The 26,948-nt window shown below is 42.4% G+C and overlaps 1 protein-coding gene across 4 annotated transcripts in view; it reads right to left on the reverse strand.

The window, feature by feature from the left end:
- The window catches only part of LOC105492377 (dopa decarboxylase), a 106,291-nt gene that overhangs the window by 11,980 nt on the left and 67,363 nt on the right, over positions 1-26,948 (reverse strand). For all 4 annotated transcript variants that reach the window (XM_011759432.2, XM_071095190.1, XM_011759433.2 and 1 more), the window contains exons 8-11: positions 25,814-25,908; positions 21,739-21,806; positions 6,719-6,795; positions 3,611-3,630 (exon numbers count right to left, since the gene is read on the reverse strand). In XM_011759432.2, coding sequence (XP_011757734.1) covers positions 3,611-3,630; positions 6,719-6,795; positions 21,739-21,806; positions 25,814-25,908 — 260 coding nt within the window. The remainder of the gene's footprint in view (positions 1-3,610; positions 3,631-6,718; positions 6,796-21,738; positions 21,807-25,813; positions 25,909-26,948) is intronic.

Below are 26,948 nucleotides of genomic sequence, written 5' to 3' on the forward strand. Positions count from 1 at the left end.
TGGGGACATTTGCCTGGAATTCACATTCAAGGTGGGAATCATAGAGGAGCCTGAGAGGTGCATGTGAGCACAGAGAGGGAAAGAGGTCACTGCACTGTAGCTAAAATAGCGGCAAAGAGAAAATGCCAGGAAATATGGCTAGGGACATCCCTGGGTTGTGGCAGACGGAGAGGGTTCAGTGATACTTGTGCCTGCACCCAAGGGATAGAAAGGGCAAAGCTGGGCTGAGAGGTGCCCTGGGGGCTCTGCACACCAGGGGCCCTGAGGTTGCTCCCACACTCACACTCGGCCAACTTGTGTTTTCCCAGTGGCTGCCCGGGGCTGTCCCCACATGGCCACTCCTGCTTCCTGGGGCTGATCTGCTGAGGCCTAACGCCTGTGCTTCGCATTTAGAAGCCCTTCTGCTCCAGAACAGCTTCCACCTTCTGCATTCCATCTTTCATAAGGTTCGTGCATTTGTCCCCTCATCAGCCATGAAATATCGGCTGTGAACACATGATGTGCCATCTCCGGCCCTCTCTAGGGATGCAGCAGCACAGAAGCCAATTACCCCAGAGGGCCTCCCAAGCCTGGTGGATGCCAGTAGGGCTGGGCTGCTGTGGTGCTTCCCACCTGCCTGGGTTCCTTTAGAAGCAACAGGCAGCCAAACAAGAGCCGTCCCCACATGGCTCCTGACTCATGCGCTGCCAGCTATAGTGCCAGGGACCTCAGCATCATTGCCTGCCACAAGCGGCAAGAAGAGAGCTGTCAGGCAGAGGACTAGCTAAGGACTTGGGGCATGTCCTCTTGGGCCACAAATGGGCAGCCTGGAGGATCTCAGGTGTATTTCAGAACATGCATCAGGGCCTGCGTCGTCTGCACCTCTGTCTCCCTCAGTGGCCTGGGAGTCCTGGAGGCGGCTTTGGGCCTCACTCACCTCTGAGTAGCTGCAAGAGCAGCTCATAGCTCCTGGTTGGAAAGGGAGTGCCAGTCAAGGGGCTGCCTTGAGATGGGGTGAAAAGGATCCAGGTTTCATAGCAGGACCAATAGGGTGGGGAGTACAGGGGCTGCCCAAAGGATGCTTTGAAAGTAAGGCTGGAGCACAGCTTGCTGATGCTTGACCTTTCCTTAACTGAGGCCAATGGCTTTCATTAAGCTGGTAGAGAGAATTAGTAGAGATAACTAGTTGAAGTAACAGAAGGACAAACGCTTCCCAAAGAATATATGGCCCATCAAGGCGAGGTGAATGGTGGGCTCAAGTCTTCTGGATTAGCAGTGGGGAAAGGGGCTGTGGCTTGAGGCGCTGAGGAGAGTGAGGCTCAGCACTAAAGACAGAAGGGGACAGAAAGACAGGGATCAGATTCTTTCCTCACCCCATGAGGGTCAGGGACTGGTGGTGGAGGGAATAGGATGAAGAGCCTAGGGTTGGGGAGAAGGAGTGAGCCCTGAGGACCGGAAGGGCCCTGGCTGGAGCAGAAGAACAGGCTGGGGAAGCCTCAGGCAAGCCCTGCCATCTTCGTGGTCCTGCAGGCGGGTGCCAGTACAGATCTGTGATTCTTGGTGAACAGTAGAAACTGTCTGAGGAGATCATGTTCCCTGAGCTGCTAGATGCGGGCACAGCTGGGTGGGTTCTTGTCTTGGGCAACGTAACATAAGCCAGCATTGCTGGGGATGGTGCCCCAGGCCTTTGAAAGACAGTGCCAACTTTATTTAAAAAGACTTTGGTTCCTAGAGGACTTGTTAGTCAATACAGAGTTTTTAGCAAAGCCTGTGTTATTTTATGTGAACCAGAGACGGTGTCGTGCCTTTTTTTTCCTAATGATATCTAAGCTGAGAAGGAGCAACATTAAAAAATAACAAAATAAAAGGCATGAAATATTCGTGCCTGTTACCCCATTTTCAGTCTCATGCTGCAGGAAGCAGCTCATCCTCAGCAGAAAGCTGGATGTGCCAGATGCTCACTGCACAGTCATTTAGGAAAGCAAGGGACTTTCCCAGGGAAGTAGTTAAATAACAGGGAAATAATTATACCACATAACATGGGATTCTGTGTAGACTTTCTGTACTGTGGAAGAGTGGAGAAGGTATTGCGATTTTAGTTTCGGTGACATGAGAACCAGCTGTAGTGTGGTCTGTGCAGCACGTGGCCCTCCCGCCACATGAAGTCTGAGAAAGGCCATGAACCATAGGAGGAGACAGAAACACAGGCCACGGTGATGTGAGGATACAAGGGCAGGGTGAGCAGGTCCTCAAGTTATTTTTAATATTATTGTCATATTTTCCCTTCAATAATAACTTTCTAAAGGATAAGTCTGATTGTTAATGGGGATTTATATGAAAGTTTTAAATGGCATCATCCATGGATCTTCCCACTGTGCCCTTATGTGCACACACCCTGGCCTTTCTCCCTGGGTGTGGAACTGGATGGTCCCAGGCAAACTTTGCCAAAACTGTCCTGGGACCAGCCTTGATGGCTTGGGAAGGTTTACTGCTGCCCCCTCCCTCCTGGCTCACAGCTGTCACAGGAAGAAGGCAAGCTACACATGCCTTTGAGGGGCAGCCCCTGCTGAGTCATTATCACACCGGCTACTGACAACGTTTGCTCCAATAGCACTTAGACACACACCTCTGTTGGGAAATGGCAGCCTCTGCTTTGATGGTGCCCACCACGCCTGACCAGAAAGAAGTAGACATGGGTCATCATCTTTTTTTTTTTTTCGAGACAGAGTTTCACTCTGTCACCCAGGCTGGAGTGCAGAGGCGCGATCTCGGCTCACTGCAACCTCTGCCTCCCAGGTTCCAACAATTCTCCTGCCTCAGCCTCCGGGGTAGCTGGGATTACAGATGCCCGCCACCAGACCAGGCTAATTTTTGTATTTTTAGCACAGATGGGGTTTCACTATGTTGGCCAGGCTGGTCTCGAACTCCTGACCTCAGATGATCCACCCACTTGGGCCTCCCAAAGTGCTGGGATTACAGGCGCGAGCCACCGCACCCAGCCACAGGTCATCTTTTGATAGCAGAAGACAGCCAGCTCATTGGCCACACCTCTGCCTCCCCTGAGTTTCAACCTCCCCCTTGGGTTCCATTCTTTCAATAAGCCTCGCAGCCACTGCCTTTGGTTCCAAATTCCTTTTCAGACTAACACAAGAACAACCTGGCATTTTCAAAGTATGCCTCATTCAACACTTTGGCAAATAAAAATGAGAGAGGACCAATGCATTTGAGACTAGGCTGCTGAGATGACTGGCCCCACCTGGGAGCTTTTTATGTTCCCTGACTCCTCACTCTCCCATTGCCACCACCAGTGCAGCCCCAGGCACACAGCAGCCCAGGGCAGAGGGGCCTTTTCCTTCCAGAGGAATGGGGGGGCAGAGGCTCCTTCCCCCTCCCCGGGAGCAAAGTCCAGGGTCCAAGTTTCCCCCTCTTAACCTGAGACCTCTGACTGGGGGGCTCAGCAGAGCTGCCCGCCGCCTGACAGGACCCCCCTAATGTGTCAGTTAGGACCCCATTGGAAGGTGCCCATCAGTGCGTGCTGGTCATGAGAGTGGGGAGGAGACCCGTGACAGCTCCGGAGGAGCTCCCCTGCACTCCACTGGCTTTTAAGATTACAGTGGAATCTCCCACTTACCCGGTAGTCAGTGATAAGCCCTGGAGAAAAAAGAAAGAAAAAGAAAAAAGAAACCATTAGGCAGGTTTGTTGATCACACGCTAATCCTTTTCATCCTCCAGGTAAATTTCTTGTGTCTTCTAAGTCAGAAATAAAACTACCCAAAGGCTGGGTCTGGGTGTTCTTTGTGGCACTTCCCAGGGTCACATATTCAAGGGGAGTCTCCCGAGAACAGGGTGCCCAAAACACAAATTGGAAATGTTACACTCTCAATAGACCCGCATTAGTTTTGCTTTCTGCAGTTACATAGCATGAACATCTGAGGTTTCATCTAGTTCCCAGTAGAGAGTTAGCGTTCAGATCACGTAAATCATTCATCATTCATTCACTGATGCATGAGAAGGTGAATTTGTTATATACGGAGTGATTAGAATATTTTTAAAAGAAGAGAATGAAACTCTTGGTGGGCTTATTCATCTCTGTATCCACGGATCTTAGCAGATCTTAGTTCAGTATCTGGGACAGAGCAGATACTCAGTGAATATCTGTTGAGTCAGTGTTACTATCCTGGACTCAGTGGCTCCACTGAGTCCACATATGAAAAATGGCTGATTTGCTTTTAAGCCTCCTCTCATGCCTGAAGCAGCAAATCCCAGGAGAAAGAACCCTGGATGCAGGCTCATAGACAGGAGTTTCTATTAATACAAGTGATCCTGCGCAAGGCGTCAGGTGAGGATTATGACAACATGCTGAGGTCCTGCTGCACAGATCGGTGGAGAAGGGAGTCTCGTGCTCTGGGAGTACATCCATGAATGTGGGCTGGACCAGGCACAGCAGTGTCCCCTACTTTCCCAGGCAACAGGGGCTGTGGCAGGACCATATAGCAGTCTACATTTTATTTACAAGAACATCTGAAGTCACCACTTGATGTCATTCCCTGACTGCCACCTGGCTGCCAGGAGAAAATAGTTACATTCTCCATTAGCATAAAAAATGGCAGTGCTGGGAGGAGATGCAGGACCTCCACCCCCTGTTTCATGAGTGACCCTGAGATGGAAGCCCAAAGTCACACAGCCTATCTCAACCCATAACCAGTACTCTCCTTTATGCCACACGGCCTCTCATTAGTAAGGGAGCTTGTTAAACAAACATAACATTAGTAGCAGCATCTGACAATGACTCACAGAGACCACTGCAAATGAAACAAAGCACCCAACAGACTGCATGCAGGAAGCACTCAGGAAGAAATTGTTGAGGCCGGCGCAGTGGCTCACACCTGTAATCCCAGCACTTTGGGAGGCCAAGGCAGGCAAATCACTTGAGCTCAGGTGTTCAAGACTAGCCTTGGCAACATGGTGAAACCCCATCTCTACCAAAAAAAAAAAAAAAACAAAATATTATCTGGGAATTGTGGTGTATGTCTGTGGTCCCAGCTGCTCAGGAGGCTGAGGTGGGAGGGTCACTTGAGCCTGGGAGGTGGAGGCTACAGTGAGCCAAGGTTGCACCACTGCACTCCAGCTTGAGTGACGGAGCCAAACCCTGTCTCAAAAAAAAAAAAAAAAGTCAAAGAACCAGATGATTGTCATGAATGAAAATGAGGGAATGCCCCACCTTTTTAGTTTCTATTACTGCACCATCTGATACGGTAGCTACTAGCCACATGTGGCTGTTGACATTTAAATTTAAGTTAATTAAAACTAAAGGAAATTAAACTTTAGTTCTTCAACAGACGAGTCACATTTCAAGCACTCATTAGCCACATGTGGACTGGTGGCTGCCATATTGGGTGATGCAGAATTATAGAAGATTTCTGTCATTGCAGAAGCTTCTACAGGATGGAAAAACTGGAGGCTTTCAGTAGAAGAATTCAGATACGGTGTCTAATTAGTGCAAGTTCCTATCTGCTTCTCCGTGAATCTGCTTCCTTATGGACGAGTGAAGAACTGGCCCAATTTAGAAGCTTCCTTGCACAATTCTTTATTGTTAACATAAAGAAATGACAAACCTCTTAGCCAGCAATTTCCTCTAACAATGGTTTTACCTGAACTGTGGACTACTTAATAGGTCTTAGGTGCCTCATAAGATGTAAAACTTCATGAGATACGTGTGGGAAGGGCAGCTTGTATATTGGTGATTGGTAAGTGGTGCAGAGTTAAAACAAAGCAAACAATGCATTGAATAAGACTAGTAAGAAATACAGCAATATATTAGCAATGTTTGCATTTGAGTGGTGGGATTACAGGAATTTTCTGGCCCAGCATTGACTCTATTTTCCAAATGTATATCTTTAATAAGGAATATATCTTCAAAGCCTACATGACTGGTGTAACCACTTTACCCCCTCACCAGCATTGTGACAGAATTTTCAGTTATCAAAAAAATTCTACTTATTTTGGTTCTAGTTCAATGCCTACCATTAATCGGCAGATACACTGGCTCAAGTCAAATGAGATGACATAGGTGAAGTGCAAAAGCCAAGAATTGTGCATTCCCTGCTGTGGCCCCAGAGCAGCCTGTGTCCCCTGATGCCACTTGATAACTGCCCGCTCATCCCCTCCCTGCTAGATGTTGCAGGCGAGTGCTGAGCCTCCTTGGCTGTCACCAGCGCCAGGCACAGAGAGCAGGCCTACTGACCAAATGACTTAGGTGCACCTTGGTGTGCTGATCTGAGCCTTGGCTTCATCTTATTTTCTCTTCACTCACCAACCCTACTCAACCTCCTTCGTTTACTTTGCCTCCTCATGGTACTGGTGGAAGGTGATGCAAAGCCTTTTTGTAAAGACATTATGGCCGTCATTATGTTAAAGATGTTTCCTTGTCTGCAGGAGGTATGGATGCCCATATTAAAATCCCATGGCTGTGCCCACCTGCCCCTGCTCCTGCAATGAGCCCAGCAGGTTCTCAGTGCTTCTAGAGCAGGAGCCTCCCCCAGGGAGCCTCCCCAGGTCTCTTAACCCACCCACAGGGAATGGGCTGTGAGGGCAAATCCAGGAATGCACAGCACCCCAGCTCCTCTGTGGGAGCCTCCTTGGATATGGATGGCCTTCCCCTAACTCCCAGGGACCTCCAGGGCAGCTCTGAGGGGAACAAGACTAGAAACAGTCCACAGAAAGCAAGCTCACAGCTTACCTGAATCCTGATGGCTGTGCTTCAGGTAAGTGGGGTCCAGTCTAAAGGCTCCCGTTAAGTCTGATCTCTTTTTCACCCTGGTTTTAGAGAACAAATGATAGGGCTGATAACCAAGCACCCTAGACTGGACCACCTCTCCCCTCTCCCCACCTGCCTCAGCTCAGGCATCTGCTTCCGGCCCTGCCCTAAACACCACTCTGCCTTCATGGTTCTGTCTCTTCTCCGAGTACCTGGGAGTCTTAGAATAAAAAACAAATATTTGGTCTTTGTTGCCGGTTCCTGGCACACAGCTCCTAAAACCCTTGAGATCTCCCAGTGATAAGAGTGTGTTTTGCATGTTAATAAGATAGCTGGGAGCTGGGCTCTCTTCCATGGCTTCCAATCTCCAGGGAGGGTAGGGGTCTGGTGATGAGTTGGCCAGTGATTTAAGCAATCATCCCTACTGAATGAAACTCCATTAAAAACTCCTAAGTGGCAGGGTTGGAGAGCTCTGGGTTGGTAAATGCTTCACAATGCCGGGATGGTGTCATACACAGAGAGGGCACGGAAGCCACGTGACCTACCACCCCACTTGTACTTTGTCTGTGCATTTCTTCGTTTGTACCCTTCATAACCTGTAAACCTAAGTAAAATGCTTTTTTGAATTCTGTGAGTTGTTCTAGTAAGTTACTGAACCTGGGGCAGGGGTTATGGGAACCCGCCTGACTTTGTAGCCATGGTGGACAGAACTATGGGTAACCTGGAGACCCAACACTGTGCCTGGCATCTGAAGTGGGGGCAGGCTGGTGGGACTGAGCTCTTAATCCTGTGGAGTCTGACACTACCTCTAGGTAGTTACAGTCAGAATAGGAGTGAGTTTAGGACACCTAGCTGGTGTCTGCAGAGTTGGAGAATTAGTGTCAAGAGGGAGAACCACAGAGGTTAGCATTTGCTCCTCTCACTTTCCAGGGACAGTACAGTGCCTGGCCCTGCTGGCATCAGTAAGTGTGTGTGGGGTGAAAATCCCGAGGGCTAATGAGCGAGAAGGCCAGCATGCCCTGGGCTACAGACAGGGGTCCTCTTTCACCTGTCTGCACACAGAGCACTCCCACTGGTAGTCATTCTGCAGAACTCAGACCCAAACTCTCACTGGACAGGCCTTTGAAGGGCCTGTGCTTTATGGTAATTGCCATTGCTCTGCTTCATTGGCAGTGTGGTGACACCATCACAAAGCAATTTTGTGGCAAATAAAGTATCCTAAGGGCAAACTAGAGAAGAAATGTTAATCTGACAGTAGCTTGGGCTTGAAAACAAATAAAACGTGAGAGTCTCTGAAAGAGAACCCAGTGAGCATGAAATAGGATGCTGGGATGTGGCTTACCAAGGAAGTGAGAGAGAGGCTGGATTTATCTGTAAAAGATCATTGAGCCTTTTTTTGTTTGTTTTTTTTTTTAAGGTTAAAGACAGACAAAGTCAGTAGGAATAATAAGCTGTCTAATGTATATTCTTTCTTTGACTTGTGGAAGAAAATTGATTGCACCTAATTTTGTGTGTGTATGGGAATTTTCTTGCATCATAGGCATTTTATGGGGAGTCACTGGTTTGGGGAGGGGAGGCCCTTTGGGTCTCTCTGCATTAGAGAAAGCTCTGTGCCTAGCCTTAAATAAAGAGGACCAAGAAGGATGTGAATATCTATGGTTATCAGTAGAACTCTGCCCTTTGTCCACAAAGACCATTCTTCCCCTTCTCATTCTCAGCAGGGACCTTTCCGATGTTTTTTTAATTTAAAAAATGTTGCACTTATTAAAGCCATACAAAAGATGTAAAGAATAAATCACCACCCCTTGCTTATGAAGCAAAACTTAAATGATAAGTGTTAACAAAAGTTAAATATCCCTGTCCCTCACCTGCTTCCTCTCCCTGTCCAACACAAGAGACCTCAAGGCTGAATTTGGGTTCCTACTCTTATGTAGTTCTACAAAATTTTCTCTCCAAATCCCTAAGCAATCTATATTATTTTGCACACTGCCAAACATACTGTAACATAAACTTAAGATGTATTATCATAAATGTTATAATTCCATGTATGTTTCTATAATTTGCTTTCTTACCCAAAAATAGACCTATGAGTTTCACATTCATTCATGCACAGAGCTCTTGCTCACTCATTTGTATGACCTCATGGGATTTTAGTGCAGGCACATATCCCAATCCATTCATTCTATCATTTCCCATTTGTTGATAGACAAACAACACTGCTGTGGACATGGGACCATCCCTGCGCATACTCCTGGAGCCCCTAGTGGCAGCGCCCGTCGGCCATGCATTTGCCAATGGACTAGCACAAGGTGAGCTATGTTAAGGCTGGAAGAAAGCATCTATCTATGGCCCTACTCAATAGCTCCAAATCAGGCTCCACAACAGTTGTGCTGTCTGTGAGCTCCTCTTCCACATCCTGGTCAACGTTTAGTATAAAGAGACTATTGTAAACAACCTATAGTGTTTCACTGGGATTTCAATTTACCTTTCTGATTACTAAGGAAGGTGAGTAACTTCACATTTATTAAACATATCTGTTTCCTCTTTGATAAAGAATTTTTTATTCATTTTTCTGTTAGATTGCTTATTTTGTCATATTGTATTGCAACAATTCTGTAAATATTAGAAGCCCTAATTGGAATACCTGGGATCTGTTTCTGGCTCTCTCTTCTAATCTGCTCTACCCATCTGTGCCCGTGCTGGTGCTACATGAGTTCAGTCATGGTTGCTTTACACACACACATTAATATTTAAGGAGGCAACTTCCTCACTATATTTTTTTTTCACAATTCTCTTGGCCATTCTTGGCCCATATAAATATTATGCCAGGATATTTATTAGAATTGTGCGGAGGTCTAATATCAAGTCTTCCTCTTCATGAACATATCATTCTACTTAGTTGGGACTTCTTTAATGACTTCCAAAAAATTGTAGAATTTTCTCCATATAAATCTGAGCAGGTTTTGATATGTTTGTTCATAGTAAACTTATATCCTTTCTTGCTATTATAAAGAGTATTCCTTTTGTAAAAATTACACATACTGTTTAATGTAGATGTAAAAAAATGCAACCTTAAAAATATTAGTGTGTCTAGACATCTTGCTGGGTTCTTTTATTAATAATACTTTGAGGATTCTCTTTTTATTGAGGTTACATCATCTGACAATGAGAGATTTATGTCTTCCATTCTGGACCTTACATGTTTACTTCTTTATCTTTTTTGTTTTTTGTTTTTTTCACTGTGGAGGTTAGGAAAGTCCAATGTTGGATAGAAGTGGAGATTATGGGAATCTTCATATTTTTCTGATTTTAAAGGGAGTGCTTCTAATATTTCACCGTTAAGTATAGGTTCACTATGTTTTTTGGTAGTTACCTTTTATCAGATTAAGAAAGTTCTCTGCTATTCCAATTTTACTAAGACATTTTGTCCTGAAATGTTATTGACTTTTATCTAATGCTTTTTCTGCATCTAATGTGATAACTTCTTTTCTCCTTCACTGTTAACATGGTGACTGGCACTTTAAAAATCTTCTACTATTAAACCATCCTGGCATATCCAGATTACACACAGTTTGGTCACGGTATACTATATTTTAAAAAATCTCATTAGATTTTTTTATTTGCTAATGTTAACTTAGAATTTTTACATTTAAGTTTGTGAGATTGTTTTATAGTTTTTCTGTCTCAGCTTCTCATCTGGTTTTAGAATCAAATTTAGACTGGCTTCATGATATAAGAGGCAGTGTGGCCTCTTTGCTGTTCTCTGTGAATTATACGTATGATTGGACTGTAAGTTCCCTGCAGTTTAGGATACTCACTGTTTAAGAATTTGAGTATTTCTGTTGTAAGAAAATTTATTGATATGTTGTATTAGCAATAAGATTTTTCAGGTTTTCTATTTACTCTTGAGTCAGTTTTGGTATCATGTTTTGTTGCAGTTATTGTATATAAGTGTTTATGGGCGATTCTTGGCTTGATGTTACTCATAATGCTCCCTTACTATTTTTGGAAATCTCTGAAGTATCTGTAATTGTGCCATTGTATTTGCTACTACAGGTTATCTGTGTCTTCTCTTTATCTTTGACCTATCTTTCCAGAGATTGTTTATGTAATTAGGCAGGCCAACTACCAACATCTGGCTTTGTCCATCCTTTCTGCTGGGTCTTTTTTGTGTATTTTGTTACATTTCTTAATTCTTATTGTTTTCTTCCTTTTACTTTTTGGAGGTTTATTTTGTTGCTGCTTTCTAGCTTAATTTTGATACTTAGCTTACGATTTTCTGGCTTTCCTCTTTTCAATTGACGTCTGTTTTGTAGGTGCTGCTTTAGCTGTGTGTGGCAAGTTTTGTTGCATCTTTCTTTTCATTCAGTTCTCAGTATTTGCAGTTTCCCATTATACTTTATTCATTGGCCCATGTTTCTAATGGGCCTGTGGTAGTCGCCTCTTCCACATTTAGGTACTAAATTTGCATTTATTGGTAAGAGTTAATGGATATTATAAAGAGAAAGAATTTTATGGAAACATGTGTATGTGTACTTGAGGACATACATGGGCGTGTGCACACACACACACAGAGAAACATGCTTTTGTGGCACCAAAGTCACCTCACATGGTGACCTCACTTGCATGAGCCTCTTGGTGAGGAAAGTCTCTCTCTCAAACCAGACACAGTCCTAGGAGATCAGGAAAAGGACCCCTGTGTTGGGTTGAAAGCCTGGCTTCTTAAATTTTCTTTTAAAAAAAATCTACAACACTACATAGTGCTCACTGAATGAGCATTGATGTGACCTCCTGGTCCCAATAACATCTATAAAAAATTCAAGATACTAAAGGGTTCCCAGACCTAAGTGCAAAGAATCCAAACAGATAATTAGAAAACTATCCACTAAGCCTTTTAAAACAAGTTCTAGAATCAAGTCTTAACAATTACTAGAATGATTAAAATTGTTTCAAAGAAATAGAATTTTTAAAAATCTCCCAATGTAACAGAAGTATACAAACACTATAAAATAATTTACAGCAAAATTTAACATTTTGGAAAAAAAACAGGCCATCTTTCAAATGTGGATAATATATGCCTTTTGCGTGTATGGAATTTGAGTCTTTCTTTGGAGATCTGACATTAAACAGGCAATAAGCTCTGGACAGAATGGCTCACACTTACAGATAAAAGATTCAAAATACCAAATGGAGAATAAAAAGCTTATGAATAGTATAATGAATTCATTATAAAACATATTTACTATGCTTATAATGATTGTCAGTTTCAGAAACTTCAATTATTTTGTCTATTTCAGTATTTAAAGAGTACAACCAAAGTGTTTATGTTAAATTATGGACTAACCTTCGGTACAATTTAATTAAACAAAAGAGAAACACTTCTAATTTTAAATACAAAGAAACTAGTGAAAGCAATAAAAAAAATCCATTTATGTGTTGTTTACTGAATTAGTGAAATTTTAAAAGACACTTTAAAAATTCACCAGTTAGGATGTTTTTGCTTAAATTCTTAGGAATCTAAAGGAATATTTATCCTTTTGTGAATTCTGGTTCTTACAAGTGTCCTTATTATCTGTATTCTATTGTGTTAAGGTAGATCACATGACTGTTATCTTCTCCTAGACTGTCAAAATATTTATTTCTATTTCATGATATCTGGACAGTGCAAAAAAGCCTCTGAGTAGAGATTCTCAGCCCTCACTCTCCCCACTCCCCATCTCCACATTACAAGGCACCATTCGCAAACAGGCAGGGGAAGCCAACCTCGACCAAGCATGATCAGTGGATAATAATATTGTCCCCAAAAAAGCTTATGAACAGAATAATGAATTCATTATGAATTGTACTTGCTGTGCTTGCAATGGTTGCCCGTTTAATGTAACGGTGTCTAGAGGAAGGGATGCTGTGGTCCACTTACTTGTCTTTTGCTCTGAGGCTGTATATCCTGGGCTAAAATTCAGGACTACTTCCAGTGTTTACAGTGAAAACCAAGTCAGTGACAGCTTGAACAAAAGTGACCCTGATTTTGGCTCATTTATACCAAAAAACAGCTCTCATTCTCCAGCTTCTACATCCATAAGAAATGATCCCAGTGTGTTTTATGTGCATCCTTTTGCTTGTATGTGTGTTTGTAAAACGTAGGTTGCTTTGCGTTCATGCACTCTTGGTTTGCATACTGTGAGATACAGCACAGGCCGCTGTGTCAGCAAGGCAATGTGAAGACTATCCACTGTGGAATGAAAAAAATAAAATTCTTTGGTGGTAAGAAAAATGAGGAAAAAACGGGGACGTGGGTGTTTGGGTATAGTGAGATCAAATGAAAATATAACTTTCATACGAATCAAATAAACAAATCAGTAATCAGATGATCATTAAGATTGTGGAGTTTAAAATAAGCTGATCTGGTTTAAAACCTTAGATATAAGGCTTATGGCTCTAACTAGTGATTTCTTGTGAGTGCCGTTATGAACCAAATTATGTGCCCCTTCCTCTGCATTCGTATGTTGAAGTTTCAACTCCCAGGACCTCAGAATGTGACTGACTGAAGATAACGCCTTTAAGAGGTGATTTAGTAAAATGAGGTCATCCAGTGTGGGCTTTGAAAGGCAAATAAAAACCTGGGACCCCAATTCACTCTGCCAAAAGGAAAAATTAAGCTCAAAGCTGAGTCATGCAAGGAGTTGCCTTTCCTTTTGTTCCTAAGTAGAGAGCTACAGCTAAAAGGTTAAATGTCTCCACAGGTAACTACTCTAAGTTCATCGTATCTTGTTGTAAAGTGCCATTTTACTGAGTGGGAGATGAATACATAATTGACTATTTCCCTACCTGCTCCTTTTCTCTTGCAACACGTGGATTACCATACCCTCCCTCTTTCCCTCCAGACTACTTTAAGAGTCTAAAGTAGGAAAAAGAACATTTTTGAAAACAGGCAAATGAAAAATTTTAAATATATAAGATCTGCCTCTGTCTGGGTCTATTACGTCTATACATTCGTATGTGTCATGTGGAAATAATATTTCACTACCAATTACATGAAACAGTTCTAATTAATTGGCCTAAAGAAAAGTTAAGTTTCTGTCCGACTAATAGCAACTAGCTCAGAAGCTTTTCAGTTCATATAGTTTTAGTAATCTTTGGTAAGTTTAATTTGGTAAATTTAGTCTCAAAACTCTCTCCAGTAATTTGAAAACTTAAAGTCATATTATATTAAATTAAGTAATCCTTGATTTTTCACTGAGACTGAGAATTAGGGTTAGTAGTATATAGTAAGGTATTTTTGGTAAAGTTTATAAAAAACATGAGGACATGTTTTTTACTTAAGAAAATATATTTCTCTAGTTTAGAGGACCTTCTACTGGCATTGAGATAAAAACCACTGTTTCTATCCAACCGTTTTTTTGTAAACTCATGAGTCTGTATTGATATATCATGGCTAGAGTTCTGAAGTAAAAGCTATAGGATCTTTATATGCATGACTGTGTGCTTAGGTGTGTTTATGTATATATACATGTGTTTTGTTATGTGTTGTGGCCACAAGGTACCAAATTGGCTTAAAAATAAAGGAGAACTCATAAATTTAGTAAATAATCCAAATGCTTTTCAAGTTCACATGACTTGAATTAATTTTTAACAAATAAGCTGGCTTTAAAATTATTGGCAAAATAAAATTAGAAAGCCTTAAGAACTGTCAACACATGTTATTGTTTAGATTTATTGGTCAAGTAGTTTTATATTTATCTTTGCTGAATATTATAAGGCGTCAATATTTGGAATGAGGGTTATAAAGCCATAAATGCAGCCCAAAAGAGAATTATCTTTGTGTAATTTTTGGTAAGTAAGGCATTTAATATTGTTGGTTTAACAGCAAACAGTTAATCCTGAATTATTTGGCAAAAAGAAAAAACAAACACATTTATTTAACCTTAAATATTTTACATTGGTAAACACCTGAAATTCACAGGCTATAAAATTGGTTAGGAGGGAAATAACTTTAAATGATGACCATCAGTTTTTATAAGTAATCTATTAAAAAATGAATTAGATAAATATAATAGAACAAATGCTTGTTAAAAAAAAACTTGACATATAATTTAGAACCTAAAGTTACATTAAACAAAATAATAGATATTGCTTAAATGTCTGGGTCATTTCCAATTTAAAAAAATTATAAGAAAATGTTTTTCTAAAAAACAATGTGTTCTTATTAAAAAGAAATAATTTTTGTCTAATTCAAAGATTATTTAAAAGTCACTCTAAAACAAGGTAAAAGGAACCAGTAAATAAAAGAGATGCAAAAAATGTTATAAATATGTAAGAAAGATTAAAAGGAAAATAATTCCACATGACAAAAATGTTGTATGATAATTTTTTTGTCCTAAAATAAAATCACTGGTTATTTAAAAAAGAGGGTATTTAGGATAAAACAGAAACTCCAAGTATTCAGTAAATGGTTTGTATAAGTCATAATAAGGTTTATAAAAAGAGAATTTATGAAAAAATGTTTGTGATCGAGTTGGCTATAATTAGAAAAAATTATAATAGTCTTTCTAGAAATTGGGTTTTGATACTAAAAATACACTAATAAACTAAAAAATTGGTTAGAACAACTAAATTTTCTTAAGGTACTGATTTATTCTTAATAAAATTATAAGACATTTTAATTTTCATAAACCAAAATTTCAACTTTAATTTCATCTCACTGTTTTCAGCTTTCTCTCCCCTTCAAGAGAGCCTGAGGTAGTAACTCTTTCAACTTTTTATCAGATCCTTTAATTTTTTCCCTTCTGGTTCTGACTGACGTTGTAGGCTGATTTAAAAATATATTTTATCTTAAAGGTCTAAAGTGAATGGTTTTCTATGTTTGTTTGTTTGTTTTTGAGATGGAGTCTTGCTCTGTCACCCAGGCTGGAGTGTAGTGGCACCATCTCAGCTCACTGCAGCCTCTGCTTCCTGGGTTCCAGAGATTCTTGTGCCTCAGCCTCCAGGGTAGCCAGGATTACAGACACACACCACCACGTCTGGCTAATTTTTGTATTTGTACTAGGGATGGGGTTTCACCATGTTGGCCAGGCTGGTCTCAAAGTCCTGATCTCACGCGATCCTCCCACCTTGGCCTCCCAAAATGCTGGGATTACAGGCATGAGCCACCACACCCAGCCTAAAACAAATGCTTTCTTCCTATATTATTCTCTAAATTCTTCTATGAAATAGAAAACTTTCACTTATGACACAGAATGCACTCTTCCTATGTCTAACTAGAGTCCTACGAAAACTGAGATTTAAAAAATTAAGGTTATTACATCCACATAACTTCATGTATTGCTTCTAAAGTCATTGTACTGTTACCGGACTTTGACTCCTGGATCTAAAAAAGACACCAAGTCCAGTTAAATCTTAAACACTGACAACAATTAAAAGCCTCATCTTCAGACTGAGGAGAAAATGACAATCAAAATAAACTGTGTTCATGAGACACAGGGTCAGAAATTAAAACTATTCAACCCTTCTAGGCCCAGGGACTATCACAGAAGAGGTGGACCATAAGATTGAAAGAGCTGATCTTGAGAGAGAAAATTAATTTAGTTTCTCTATAAATTAAACGCTAATATCAAAGGCACATCAATATCAAAGGCACACTAATATCAAAGGCACACTGATGCAAGACCAGCATCTGTGTCCATATGCCAGATTAACAAGGTTTTCTTGGGACATTAACCCATTCTTTAATTAAAAAATTATAAAAGGTTATAAAAAGATTTATGGAAATTATAAATTTTGGTCAAGATGATTAAAATTTAAAAGATTTATTTATAAAATTTGAGAGACAAGTTTAATTAGCCTGATACTGTCTTTATTAGAGTTTATTGTTTAGAAAAGCAAGTCTCTTCTCTCAAAGAATAAAGGTGTTTCCCTTTTTTGTGAAATCTTTGAGTTATCACTTTGGCTAAACGAATGACTTATTTTATAATGACCGGTGTGTGGTCCTGTTCTGTCACTGGTTATTATACCAAGGCTTTGATTGGAATGACATTTTCAGATTGCCTTGAGAAAATAAGGGTGACCTACAAAGCTAATAAAAGCCCCTTAGAAAAACTGGCCCCATACCTTGTCCTTTACAGGGTCCTGACCTGTGGTAAGTAAAAAATGTCACTTTCTAACAGGGCTAGGAACCTTAAGTTTTCCTGGGACCTTGAAAGGAGAAGAATTCAGAATTCAACCAGTTCACACAGGTATCTATAGGCACAGAAAAATCCTTGGCTGGGACTGAGGCTTTTAAAAAAGTCTAAATCAGCTGGGCATGGTGGCTCATGCCTGTAATCTCAGCACTTTGGGAGGCCGAGGTGGGTATATCATGAGGTGGGTGCATCATGAGGTCAGGAGATCGAGACCATTCTGGCTAACATGGTGAAATCCTATCTCTACTAAAAATACAAAAAATTAGCCAGGCATGGTGGTGGGCACCTGTAGTTCCAGCTGCTCGGGAGGCTGAGGCAGGAGAATTGCTTGAACCCAGGAGGTGGAGGTTGCAGTAAGCTGAGATCATGCCACTGAGCCAAGATCATGCCACTGCACTTCAGCCTGGACAACAGAGGGAGATTCTGTCTCAACAACAACAACAACAACAAAAGGTCTAAATCTTAGATTATTTATGAAAAGGTTCCAACAAAACCAATTTAAAAAAACAAACAAACAAAAAGAGCGAGAGAGCAAACCTATATAGCAAATGATTATTCTTGCTTAACTTTATTCAAATAATCAAGCCAATCATAATAGAACTAAAACTTATTTTACAAATAAATTAGCCCTGTTATAATTTTGTATTTAATAAAATTGGGGAACTGGAAAGAGAAAAATTATGTTTCAAAATAAACTATAGTACATCTGTAATTAGATTCTAGCCTTGCCTAATGTTTGTCCATTTTTATTATTTTCTACAATTTGGACTGAATTCTAAAATTGTTCCTGGCTACAATTCTGCAAAATAATGTCGTCAGGTTTTTTTTTTTTCCTTCTTTCTTTGCCTTTTTAATCATGATTTGAAATCACTAAATATTAAGTTATGCTTTTCTTAAAGCCCTGTAAACTGAAGCTAGACAACGTCAACTTTGGAAGAAAATAACAAGAACTTATTTATATACGTAAATCACTTTCATACCTGCCTACTGACATAGGGACTTCAGAGTAACACGGCTTATATCAGTTTTCCAGGACTGTTCTCCCTTTATGTTTGTTTGGTTTTTTTCTCTCTCTCTTCCTCCACCTATTTTATTTCTTCATGGGTCGTGAGACTACAACCAGTGAAAAATGAGCTTTCCTAACAACATGGGACTTATCTCTCTAGAAATAAACTGTCTTAATCACAAGAGGCCAGATAAAACCCAAGGCTAGAGAAGCATTTTCTTCTAAAATGCATTTTCTGCAAGACTTTTTTAAAAAGGGGAGGGGGAGAAATGTGAATGGAAAATAAAAACTCGGTGCCTCAATTTTCTATGCCAAAGGAAAAAAAAAAATAAGCTGGATGCTTTCATGCAAGAAGATACCTTTCCTTTTGTGCCGAAGGAGAAAGCTACAGATAAAAGGTTAAATATCTCTATGGGCAGCTACTCTATGCTCACCTTATCTTATAAAAAGAGCTGATTTACTGAGCGTGAAGACAAATACATCATTGACTATTCCCCTACCTGCTCCTTTCCTCTCACAACACGTGGATTCAGTAATGTGACCTTACCCTCCCTCTTTCCCCTCCAGCCTGCCTTCCCCTTTAAATACTGATGGCCTCAAAATCATATTTGGAGAAAGACACAGACCACACCCTGTTTCTGTGATTTCATGTTTATTCTTCCAGGAATGTCCCTAACCTTAGCAAAATAAATATCCAAATTGATTGAGACCTGTCTCAGATATTTCTTGGTTAACAGGCCCTAATCCAATGTGACTGGTGTCCTTATAAGAAGAGGAAATTCTGACACAGATAAACAGAAGGAAGACCACGTGAGGACAGGGAGAACACAGCCATCTGCAAGCCCAGGAGAGAGGCCTCAGAAGAAACCAGCCTGCTGATGGCTTTATCTGGGACCTCTGGCCTCTGGGACTGAAAGAAATCATCTCTTGTTTAAGCCACTTGTCCGTGGTACTTTGTTAAGCCAGCCCTAGCCAACTAATGCAGGCACAGTGCTCCCAAACAGTAAAGATCAGCAATTTCTGTGTTAAAACACAAATCCTTCAAAAATCAGACTTCATCCATCAACATTCATGCCATTTTTATAGTGTCATGGGACAAAACCTTGGGTTTAGGAGAGATCTGATTTTTCCAGGTACACGACACCTCACCAAATGATTTGACCCCTGTTCTGTCGAGAACGTAGCGGCTCGGGAGAGAAACAGCACAGTCGCTATTGTAATTTAAAAATGTGTTTTGTAGTCTTTCAAGCCCATAGGAAGGGAAGAGGCTCCTCAAGTATTGCAACCACCCCGCCCCACCACTGCCGCCCGCCTCACCACTGCCGCCCACCCCAGGGGATGGGAACTAACTCCATCGCCTTTCTCTCGTGGCACACTTCCAGACACCACAGGCCTCTCTTGTGTCTTAGGGCTTACGTGTAATTCCTTCTCCAGGCTAATCACCCTCTGTCCTCTCTCCCTTTTCCAAATGGCCTGGCCTCATTCCTGTGTGTCCTGTGTCTCCTCCCTACGTCACCTCCACCTTGTCAAATTTCCCCCTTACAGGCTGGTGGCTGAACTGAACCCCGAGTGCCGGGGGAGGAGCTGTCTGGGACAGATGAGCACATAGCCGCCAGCTCACTTGCATCAGCTCTGTAGCGTCTGCGGCAGCCTTGGGGCATCAGCTCTGCCGCAGGCACTCCACATCCCGAAAGGCTCGACTCCTTCTCACCCCCACACTGACGAAGCAGGTTTTCTCTCAGCCTTAATATAGGCACTAGTTGTCTGCACCTGAGGGCAGGATGCTGCATTCATTACACTCCTTCTTATCGTGTGTCAATATTTGCCTCCAAGATTAGGGACCCAAAATATTTCTGGTCCCTGACCGCTTCAGTTTCCTCATCTGTAATGAGAGTGTGGCAATATCTGTGTGCCCCATCGCAGGGCTGTCGTGGGAGTCCAGAGAGCTACAAGAGGTTAGGGACTTAGAAGGGAGCCTGGACTTACCTATCTGCAGTCACTAACAGCCTTGTTGATATTACTGTTTTATCCAGGCATTGGGGACAGCCTCAGGGTGCATGAGAACCTCTCTTCCGGACAGCCCCATCAGCCCTCGCCCTGCTCCAGGGTAGTTCTAGGGCTTCCTTTGTGGAAGGCATCTGAGGACGCCCACCCCTTGCAAAACAAAAGCATCCGAGGAGAGCCACTTGTTCCCGCCAGAGCCTGCAGATGCTCTGCCTGGTCCCTCCCAACTCCAGCTCCCTTAGAGAATTTTCCCCACTGACCAAAAACCTCAGCAGAGCGGATTTACATGTCAATCAAAATTACCCCTCGAATAAAGAGACCTCTGGCACACGGTGCAAACTGTCCTCACTGTGTTCCACCTTGGGTGAAAGAGAAAAACACAACCACAAGAATACAAAAGAATACTCACATTCATAACAACCATGGCTTTCATAAATACTTATTTCAGACAAAATTAAGTCTGAAATGCCCACACACCAACTGGTCTTAAAATTATATAGCAGAAGTTTGGGTGAAAAGACTGACCAAAAAAAATTGATTTGTATACAAGTAAAGGACTAGAAATGTGGTTTGCCTTTAAAAAAAAAAAAAGAAAGAAAGAAAGAAAGAAAGAAAGAAAGAAAGAAAGAAAGAAAGAAAGAAAGAAAGAAAGAAAGAAAGAAAGAAAGAAAAGAGAAAGGGCAAACGGATATTTTGGTGACCTCGAGAGCTGACATTAGTTGTTTTGTATAAAAGCTGCTTTCCTCATGCTTAGGAGGAAAGTGAAAAGTTATTTACTTAATTACATACTGAACAATTTTACAAAGCCTTCTGAAAATTTGGAAAATTTTGCATACTGTACAAAATTCATGCAAATCCTCCTGGCCCTATGATCAATCAATCAACTTCTTACATTAAAAAGTTACAGAAGCCAGTTTCTAGTGTCCCTGTACCACTGCCCATCATCATTATTCTTTAAACATTGTGTAGGTGGTGTAATATCACCCACTTTAATGCTTTAGTTCTTTTTCTTATTCTAAATATCACCAAGGTATTATCATGCTGTTTTTAAGAATTTCCAGGGAAATTCTTAGGAAACATGGTTACTATTATTTTTCCTTCACAAATACTTTTTTTTTTTTTTTTAAGACAGAGTCTTGTTCTGTCGCCAAGGCTGGAGTGCAGTGGCATGATCTCGGCTCACTGCAACCTCTGCCTCCCAGGTTCAAGCGATTCTCCTGCCTCAGCCTCCTGAGGAGCTGGGATTACAGGCGTGCACTACCACGCCCAGCTAATTTTTTGTATTTTTAGTAGACACGGGGGTTTCACCATGTTGGCCCAGCTGGTCTCGAACTCCTGACCTCAGGTGATCCACTTGCCTCGGCCTCCCAAGGTGCTGGGATTACAGGCATGAGCCACCACACCCGGCCTTGGCAAATACTTTTAAGCATTTGAACTCAGATTGCTTGAACTTAGCATTAGGCTAAGACTGGTTACAAATCTAAGAATGAAAACACAGAAGCTACTGAATTAGAAGGGTGTACTTGCATTTGTTTTCTGTTAATGCTGGATAAATCAAATTACAGATTGTCTTTTTTAGGCTTCTCATTTCTTATGCCAGTATGTTGCAATGATATTCCCTAGATAAAAGTTTCCAGCGAGGCTAAGAATTAGCAATCATTCCATCAAGGGTTCAGAAATGGCAGCAAGCAGTGAGCTAAGTGACTATTGCACCCCTTTGGCTCTGGCATCTTCCCTGCCAGCTTCTTTCAAATGCACCATCACCTCGGAAGAGCAGTGGGGACAGGCAACTGACATCTGTGAGCAGGGAAACTTACCACATGGCAGAGCAGTCAAAATTCACCAATAGCCATTTGTGGGGATTAAAGTTGAATGAATCTGCGAACTGCCAAAGAACAAGAATAAGAAAAAGAAAACGATTTCCTTATAAATGTTTAATTATAAAGAAGACCCCATACATGATAATATAAGTTTATGGCACGACTAATCCATAGTGATAGAGGCCAGGTAAGGTTTCCCAGGGGAGTAGTAACTTGCAGTGGGCAGGGGAGTCTTCTGAAGTGCTGGAATTGTCCTACTCGATCTGAGTGGTAAGTACATGGGGGTATATGTATTTAGAGTTGATTTGTATGTTTTGCTATATCTAGACTGTACCCCCATAAAATGGAACAAGAATTTTAAAATTAAAAGTTTATATTTCCAAATGAAAAGCACTTTCAAATTTACATAATCTAATGTGACATAAAATGTATCCATATTATATTTTAAATTACTGGAATATTTGGAAAAATCGGAATTGTCCTTCACAAGTACAATGTACAGGAATTGTCCTGATTTGACCTGTGAAATACTTTATGCTTGATGTTCCTTCCACGTGCTGAGCTAGCAAAGTTCTCAGACTACAAGTGTCATGATAAACAGTGGGAAAGAGGAAATTTTATAACTACTCTACAGTAGGTAGGGATAAACCCAGTTTTCATTTAATTGATGTGTTCTTTTGCCAGCATTGCTGTAACATATCAATAATTCTCCCCATTTACCTAAATGTTTCTCTCTCTCTCTCTCTTTTTTTTTTTTTTTGAGTGACAGGGTCTTACTTTGTTGCCCAGGCTGGAGTCCAGTGGCATGAACATGGCTCACTGCAGCCTCAACCTCCCAAGCCCAAGCGATCCTCCTGCCTTAGCTTCCTAAGTAGCTGGGACTACAGGCATGTGCCACCACACACAGCTAATTTTTAAAATTTTGTTTGTAGAGACAGGGTGTCTCAATATGTTGCCCAGGCTGATCTCAAACTCCTGGGCTTAAGCCATCCTCTTGCCTCAGCCTCCCAAAGTACTGGGATTACAGGTGTGAGCAACTGCACCCGACCAGCTCCTTTATTTTTAAAGACAATACTCAAGTTCATTGTATTCCTAACAGCTACAGACTCCCTGGCTGGAAGATCCTGGGTAACAAATGTGAACAACCGGCTCCGGCTGCGTGCATCAGTGTTAGGGGCTACCCTATTTTCAAGGAGAAAATAAGAGATATCAACCACCAAGAGTGGTAGAGGAGGACACTCTGCGTTTTCACTGAGCTGTCATAAATGGTGCTTTCTTTTTCAAATGCATGTCCTGGTTTTTCAAATGCATGTCCTGGTTTATCATCTGACTGGTGAATAGGAACAGGGTCCACCTTAATGGCCAGGGATTTGGCCGTGGGGCTAGATTCATAATTGATACCGAAATAAAGGTGGCTGCTGCAGTGAGGCCCCAGTCTGGCCGACTCTCCTACTGGGAAACTTTTCAGTCTTCCCAAGGCCCTAGGGCACCTCCTGTCTACTTGGTTCCAGGGATGTGCACCAAGGAAGCAGCAGAGGCTTGAGGGGCCTGGGGGGGGGGGCCGTCCTGGGAGACATTTGATGGGTGGATGACAACCTTCCACATCAACCTGCTCTGGAGACCCAGATTCATTTCCTTCTAGGTTTCAATAAAAGTAATTTTGAGAAAGGGACAGGAAATTACAGCAAGTTTTATTTGTTGATAAAAGGAGACAAAAGGTTAAAGAGGGGCTCTGTTTGCTAGGAGTTTTATGAGTTCCCTCCTATGGGGCTGATCTGTTTAAACTTCTCTCATTACCCAGCAGTGATATTTTCCTTCTGCCGATGGAGAGAAAGGTTCTTATCTCCAAGGGCAGGGCCACAACAGGATATTGCAGCCTCCTTATCTGCCCCACTGAGATGCACAGCCCTCAGCTGGGCACGGAAAGGAGCAATAATGCAGGGAAAATGGTAATGACTCATTGTAGAGCATGAAATCCTGTCTGCTGCTGATAGGGTCTGGCTGGAATGCCCATTGCTGCGGTGCTCTGACAATGAGGCACCCTTCTATGAAAGATGAAACCTCAAGTTGTCAGTTCATGGGGAAGAGAAGAGCAATGGTAGGAAAAGATCATGAGCCCTAAACCCGATACCCAGAGTTAGAAAAGAGCATCGAGCTCAGGCCAGCCTTGGGGAGGGCGCATAAATCCCAGAGGATCGTTTAGCCCTTCCTCCCTTGAAACTGTCCCAGGAAAGATATTTCAAATAATGGAGATTATCTCCCTAATACCATGCATTTATATGATACAGAGATTTATTCTTCACTTCCCAGCACCAAACACCCACCAAACTAGCTACCGGCAATGAACTATATCAGCTGGGTACTGGCATCACATTATAAGAACTTCTCATATACTATACCCTCTCCCCAATACTTACATAGGTCCTTGGAAGCTCCATTTACCCGCAAGGATCCATCATCTAAGTCCTAGGTTGTATTAAGTACTCAACAAGTAATTATTGAATGAATGAGCGAATGAATGTGATGGAGACATAAACCAGAATACTACTTCGTTCATTAGTAGTAAGAGGATTATTCTTTCCAAAGATGGGGCCATTTATATTCTATACCTCTGGTACCCATTTTTCTGGTATTACAGCATTATGAGAATTCAAAGTTGTAATTAGAATATTGATTAGCAAGTCTGACATGCAAGCAGAGGAAGGTGTCAAGGGAAAGCTTTTCTAACATATGGTAGAAAATAACAAAAGCACCTAATGCAAGTTTAGTATTTACTGTCTGCCAGGCGCTGTTTTTAAGCCCTTGAAACATGATTAACTCATCTACCCCTGACGACAATCCCACACGGGATGTATTCTTATGATATCTATTTTATGGGGCATAGGGAGGATATCTAACTCACCCAAGGGTACACAGCTAGTCCTAAGGATAAATCTAGGATTCAAACAAAGGAGTCTAATGCAGAGAACTGTGCCCTTCATCCTCCGTCACACATGGGTGAGGTCTCACGACACCTCCTGCCCCTTGGCAGAAAGCATTTCTTTCTTGGCCAGGGCCACAGCTCCCCTGCTTTGCTACTTCCTTCTCATGGACACACTGCCAAAGACTGCCTCTGAGGACCCTCTATGGCATTCAAAGCTGAGTTCTTGGGGAGGAGAGACTTCCTACCCTATGAGCCACCACCAAAATGAAATCCCACTGAGTCTGAAATAACACGCCACAGTATATCAATAAGGTCATTTCTTTGTGTTAAGTCTGTACCAATTTACATTCTGTTGCTTTTTGGAGAAGCAGAGTATTGGTCAATAATTTTGACTGCTACTTCTCGAAAGAAGCAGGCGTTTCACTTAGCATTAAAGACCATGCTTTACAATTTCCAGAAGACTGCCTAGGGGCATTTAAATGCATTGGTAGCTTCCCGTTCAATACTGGTTAAAGTGAATACCATGTTCAGATGTGTGGGCAGAACATGACTGTCATATTGAACCAGATTGTATGGAATTGCAGGTTGGTATTTTAAATTACTCTTTTGAGTTTAAGTGCATTAAGTTTTTATTTTATTCCTACTTTCCCACAGTTTTATAAGCTAACATCTATCCTTTCTGTTTGGGATTTGTGTAGATTGGCTAACACGGTGAAACCCCGTCTCTACTAAAAAATACAAAAAACTAGCCGGGCGAGGTGGCGGGCGCCTGTAGTCCCAGCTACTCAGGAGGCTGAGACAGGAGAATGGCCCGAACCCGGGAGGCGGAGCTTGCAGTGAGCTGAGATCCGGCCACTACACTCCAGCCTGGGCGACAGAGCGAGACTCCGTCTCAAAAAAAAATAATAATAAAAAAAAAAAAAAAAAAAAGAAATGGAACTGTAAGTGTCAGGAGTATTTCAGGAGGACAGGCTGTATGACTGGGGAAGGCTCTCAGCCCCTGTTCTGAGGAAGTGGGAATTGGTTCAAACATAACTGGCTAAAACAAACCGCCATAGCGAGAAATTGGATGTCACCTCTTCATGAAGGGAGAGGTCAATAACTGAGCGCTGTGAAAACAGCCTTGGGGAGAGCGAAGGGCACACCTACCTCCACTCCATTCAGAAGGTGCCGGAACTCAGGGCAGATAAATGCACTGCCTGCGTAGGCCGCATCGACGTGCAGCCACATGTCTTCCTTGTTGCCTAAAGTCCAGAAGCAACTTGTGAGTCCCCAGACGGATGCCTCACCATGGAGCCTGCCAGCTGACCTCGCCCTGTCTGAGCACCCTTCTTGCGTGGAGCATGCCAACAGTATTTGCTGAACTAATGGCTGAATCCCCAAAAGGCCCCCTCATTTGAAGGCTCGAAAGCTGAGGGCAGTGTGTGTGCTCCTGGTCCCAGACACACACCAGGGACAATGGAAGGAGCTGCACCCCTTGGTTTTCTCTCCTGACCTTGGCGGCTAAGTGTAACTCCAAGGGACCATCGTGTGACAACAGCCTCATGTTACTCACCTGCATTTCTCTCCAGCGACACCACCCTTTCTACCCACCTGGAATTCCCTCCCCGGTTCCCTTTGCTAATCCATTCTCAAGTCCTCTCCCAAACATCACCCGAGGGGGTTCTGCACACAGTCCACGCTGACCTCTGCCTGCCCCACTCCATCCCCACCACCAGGTGAAGTTCTTTATTTTACAACATCTTAGACCATCCCCTGCTCCCTTCATGAACAGGGTTTCTGTTTTCCAACCATACATAGCAGTCTTGTCCTTGTGGGCAGGGGCTGCCTCATTCAGGAGCTGGGAGAGCCACAGGTGTAGCATGCTCCCTCAGTTTTGACAGATCTGGGCTCAACTCCCGCTTCCAGCGGTTCCCCAGCCAAGGGGCCCTATCTACTTCTCCAAGCCTCACTCTCCTCCCAGGAAGATGGAGATGAAACAGTACCCACAGGCCCAAGGGGTGAGTGAGGGAATATTTACAATGTGCCTGCCAGGACCCCAGCACTGAGCAGGGGAGAAATAAATGTGACTTCCATGGTTGCTGCCTCTCAGCCGTAGGCAGCCAGGAGAGTAAGAGTTGAAGGGTGAAAGTCTGCAGAGAGGGCGCCAGCCACCCTAGCCTCACAGGGTGGATACCAGTGTCAGGGCACCGTGGGGTAGGTGTCAGGGTCAGCACTTGACCCTGACAGGTAGGGATCCGTGGATTCATTGTTCACTCACCATCCACAGTGCTCATTGTGCAGT

Source organism: Macaca nemestrina, chromosome 4 (genome assembly GCF_043159975.1).
Source record: "Macaca nemestrina isolate mMacNem1 chromosome 4, mMacNem.hap1, whole genome shotgun sequence".
Taxonomy (NCBI): domain Eukaryota; kingdom Metazoa; phylum Chordata; class Mammalia; order Primates; family Cercopithecidae; genus Macaca; species Macaca nemestrina.